The sequence below is a fragment of the Malus sylvestris genome, chromosome 6 (assembly GCF_916048215.2).
Source record: "Malus sylvestris chromosome 6, drMalSylv7.2, whole genome shotgun sequence".
NCBI classification, from domain to species: domain Eukaryota; kingdom Viridiplantae; phylum Streptophyta; class Magnoliopsida; order Rosales; family Rosaceae; genus Malus; species Malus sylvestris.
In genome coordinates, this window is record NC_062265.1 from 32,159,064 (window position 1) to 32,163,557 (window position 4,494).

Genomic DNA, 4,494 nt, shown 5'->3' on the forward strand with positions numbered 1-4,494 from the left:
GGAAGAAGAGATCCACAGCATTAAAAACCCAATAAAGAAGAAATAGAACCTTGAGATTTTGTTTAATGGAGTTTAAATGAATGAGATCTAAAGGAAAGGAGAGTAGAAAAAATAGAAGAGAATCCAACTATAAAAAGGAAAGCCCTAATAACCCAATCAAACTCAAGTTGGACATAGTACAAAGCCAACAAGTTATGAAGAGACCGAAAATCTGTAACAAGTTAGGAGGGGATCCAAGGTATATATGCTTCACATCACAAATTCAATGTCCCATGAACTAAGAGGTGCTGAACTTTGGACGTATCACAAAATCGACAAGTTACAAGGTGATTAGAAGTCCACTCGATATCCATTGCCCGAGTGCTTTGGCGGAAGTATACTAATCAAGAGGCAAGAGTTCTTGTATATGTCCAAATGCATAAGCTTCAACAACCACACCTATACAAAGGACTATATATATTGTAATATACGGAGTACAAATCATCATAAAATTAGAGTAACTGCTCAAATGAGGGTGCTAATATGTTAATTAACATTCTGTTCATTAAAACGTTGATATCAGTTACATTCCTAAGGGGTGACGGAGCCACCACCGTCAACCTAATCAGAAGAAGGGCGGACAAATATATGCCGCAAAGGATTGGCGACTTCCTTTCCACCGCCATGCTTAATGAATTCGGCAGGGGAGTGGAAGAGGCCGTGACAGACACACAAAATGTGGACCTCGCCATCACGGGCATACAATATTCCTTCTATCTGTCTTCCCCCTTCTCCAGTGGTTCTCACTGAAACCATGTCGTCCCCATCATTCTGGGGAACACTTCCAGTGGAATGTTTGACCCTCTTTGGTGTACTTTGTGAAGGGCCAACCTCTTCTGTAGTGGCCGCTGTTACAGACGAGGCTACTGGTGTAACATTCCTTTGGGAATGCAACGTCTGAACACTTATCGCACCTGCATGGAATTTACACAAGTTCAAATCACAGGTCAATGAAAGTCAAATCCTCTATACATTTCAATCTGAAACTAGCAAGTTGTCTCAATCTGAAACGATATGCATCATGATATTGTACACAGATTTTGTTGATTTGAAATTGGATAAACATTTATGAGACGTGGATACGAGTTTTATATATTAAGAGAAATCAATCAATCATGCACGTTCTTTACCCTTTACGTTTCAAGTCAAAAACAAGAAAGAACCGAACTCCAACATATATATGATCACAGAAACAACATGCAGATAACATAGTTGAGCAGGAATTTGAATATAAAAGCTTATATGTTGTCTCAAGGTATCAAGGTTTCAAGGTTCTCCAGTTTAATTATGTGTCTGTGCGTGTAGATCTATAAATTCTGTATAAATCTAATAAATTTACATATTAGGCTGATAAATCGATGTTTCCACTTCAGAAATTGGCATATTAGGTTGATAAACCGGCTCAGATCTATATCCCAAACCCACCTGAACTGAAGGAAAACTATATTTTTCTGGATCTATTTGAATCTAAAGATATCAACAGATTTGCCACAATGAAACTTTGAGATTTCTAAGACGAGACTGCTACACACTAATATTCCAAAAATGAAGAGAGAAGAACAACAAAACTCTTTTATCAAGCATGGTCAAAAAAGTTATAGTCACAATGCTGAACCGGAAGTTAAAAAACCAGCAAGTACATATATACAGGGGAAGGAATTCCTAAACTGTTGATCAAAACTATTACTTTATGGTGAAGGGACCAACTAACTCCGACTCAAAACATGAACTATATTTTGTGTAAATTGTAAGTTTCCATAACAGTAAAGTTTTGGAATGTCACTTACACATTATGTGTAATAACACACTTAACCCGTAACTAGGCAACACTACATAAGAATTTTTTTTTACTTAATTACTAAAATGGACTGTAAAGATGAAAATTTTGATTTTGATTAGCTTCTATTGGTCTTATATGTAACTCTATTATTTTTTAGATACGTTGTCGGATAGACTTTTATTTAATTTCTATCAATACGCAATTAATTAGTTATATTTTTCCATTTGATTCATTATGCGATACAGTTTGACCTAATTTTTGTCGGCACTCGAATGTTTCCCATATTCAATACGCGTGTTCACCAATCCTTGCCTTCTTTAACATCGTTGAATAAGCAAAAGAAACCTATAGATCATCTTTCCTTGTGGGCGCCGTAAATTGTCGTCTTTGCTTCCCTAGTTATATTATTTTGCTACACATTTCATGACCAATTCGAATGTACCAACTACTGAATCATATCAAATACCCTAACGACCAAATTTTATCAATTACCCTAACTACTGAATCGTATCAATAATCCTAACTACCCAATCATATCAATTTTTATCTTTTATTCTTCACGTTCAGGATTACGTCCATAACGAACTGTATCAATTACCTAACAACCAATCATATCAATTACCCGAACTTACCAAATCGTATCAATTTTACCCTAAAAACCAAATCGTAACAATTTTATCTAATTTTCTCTTCCACGATCCAATTCCAAAAGTTTCAATCGTGACCTTCCACAGAGAATTAGGGTTTTCTACTTTCATTTTCAACTAGTTAACTAGTTCCTCTTTAATTAGCTATATAGCACACCATGCATATATCTACGAAGTACGAACTAAAACAGAAAATTATATAAAAAAAACACACACAAACGTATACTATCTTTTTATTTCAACAGAAAACACCATGCTGCAAAAATCATATGACAAGATCAAACAATCACAACTTAATCTAAAGATTAAAACGGTAAACAAAAGCGAGCATAGACAAATTATTAGATTTGAAGTTTGATGTGTGGCATACCCTCTGCAGCACGAGACACAGTGAAATATCCCTCCTCTTTGTAATGGTAGATTGTATCCGAAGCCCCGGCACCGTTAGAAGCACAAGACGCACTACGCACCGCCAGAGCTGCTGGAGATGCCGGAGCTGCTAAAGCCCTAGCCACCTCCGGCAAAGCAGCTGGTTGCTGGCTCATCTGCCTCTGAGCTGTTGGAACGTCCTTGTTCCTGATCGCCAACCGGGACTCTGATGGAACAGAGCTTGCCCTCAGAAGCCGTATCGAACGAATCGGAGCAGCAGCCATCTGCGGCGCCCTGGCCACCGTGGAGTACCGGTCGAGAGGGTTTTGGTTGGAATTATCGGTGTAAATTCCGCTGCGAGAGATTTCCAGGTTGAGGTCCGGGATCTGGGAATCGACGGTGTTGTTTTGAATGGCGGCGTTGTTGGGTTGAGAAAGGTTGTCTTTGTTTGCGGCGGCCATTGCAGACAGGAACTGAGCAGATTGGACTGAAAAACGATTTGTTTAAGCTTCTTCTGCAACGAAAAAAAAAAAAAGAAAAGTAAAAGTTAGGGCAAAACATGAAAATTTTGATTGCATGGTTTTTGACAGGATAAATTATAAGTACAGAAAACAAAATGAAAAATGTAGTTTGTGACCCAATTTTTGAAACTGCATGCAGCAAGAAAATGAAGAAGAATGAGAAATTCAAAAACCCAGAAACCCCAAAATTTAATCTTTGACCCAATTTTTAAAACCCAGAAACGGTTACATGGGATTTTAAAGTTACCATGAAAAATTCAATCTTTAACCGGAATTTTTAGAAAATGAGAGAGAGAGAGAGAGAGAGAGAGAGAGAGAGAGAGAGGGAGAGAGAGGGAGATGAAGCAAACCCAGAAAGGATTAGATGGGTTTTTGGAAATACCATTAAGAATTCAATCTTAACCTAAGTTTTAGAAAAATAAAAAGAGACAACCATATATATATATATATATATATAGAGAGAGAGAGAGAGAGAGAGAGAGAGAGAGAGAGAGAGAGAGAGAGATGGAAAAAAACCCAGAAAGGCAGGCTTACAAGGGTTTTGTGACAAGACTGATGCTCCGCAACCAACTATTGTCTCTCTCTCTCTCTCTCTCTCTCTCTCTGCAAATACAGAAATGCAAACTGACGTGAGAAATTTGGAGCTGGGTGGGGGAGATATATATTGGAAATCGGTGAGGAAAAGGGTTTGAAGGTGTTACAGTTGCTGCATTTCTCCATCCCCACGTGGTTACAAGAGGAGAGCACAGTGTTGTAATTAAGGAGAATGGTTCACATTTTCTACGGTTACTCTTTTCATCTCTCTCTCTCTCTCTCTCTCTCTCTCTCTCTCTCTCTCTCTCATCAGCATTTGCAATTTGCAGCTCCATGACTTTGCTCCTTTCCCACCACCTGTAACTCATCTTAGCTGTTTCTGCGTTTTCCTCTTTCTCTTATGGATTTTTGTTTGCAATTGTGAGGAAAAATTAGGGCAATTTTGAAAACGTTGAGGATTATTGCCAGGGATTTTTTTGACCACATTTATGTACTGGGTGATGTGGCAATTGACACATAATCACATTTAATGAGATAAGCGCATTGATTAACATGACATATACACATTTGTCATGTCACATGATACCTGAATTGTCACATCCCG

General features: G+C 37.9%; 1 protein-coding gene across 3 annotated transcripts; it reads right to left on the reverse strand.

The window, feature by feature from the left end:
• Positions 1 to 3,980, reverse strand: LOC126625790 (ninja-family protein Os03g0419100-like). Of its 3 annotated transcripts, none has more exons than XM_050294870.1 (3): positions 3,891 to 3,980; positions 2,837 to 3,349; positions 1 to 953 (listed from the first exon to the last, which is right to left on the reverse strand). In XM_050294870.1, exons 2-3 carry the CDS (start codon positions 3,294 to 3,296, stop codon positions 601 to 603), a joined length of 813 nt encoding a protein of 270 aa, XP_050150827.1. In that variant the 5' UTR covers positions 3,297 to 3,349; positions 3,891 to 3,980; the 3' UTR covers positions 1 to 600. The 3 variants fall into 3 exon arrangements, with proteins under 3 accessions (XP_050150827.1, XP_050150828.1, XP_050150826.1); XM_050294871.1 differs by lacking the exon at positions 3,891 to 3,980 and adding an exon at positions 3,739 to 3,753; XM_050294869.1 differs by lacking the exon at positions 3,891 to 3,980 and having other exon boundaries at positions 2,837 to 3,775.
• Between the last annotated feature and the right edge of the window lie 514 nt (positions 3,981 to 4,494).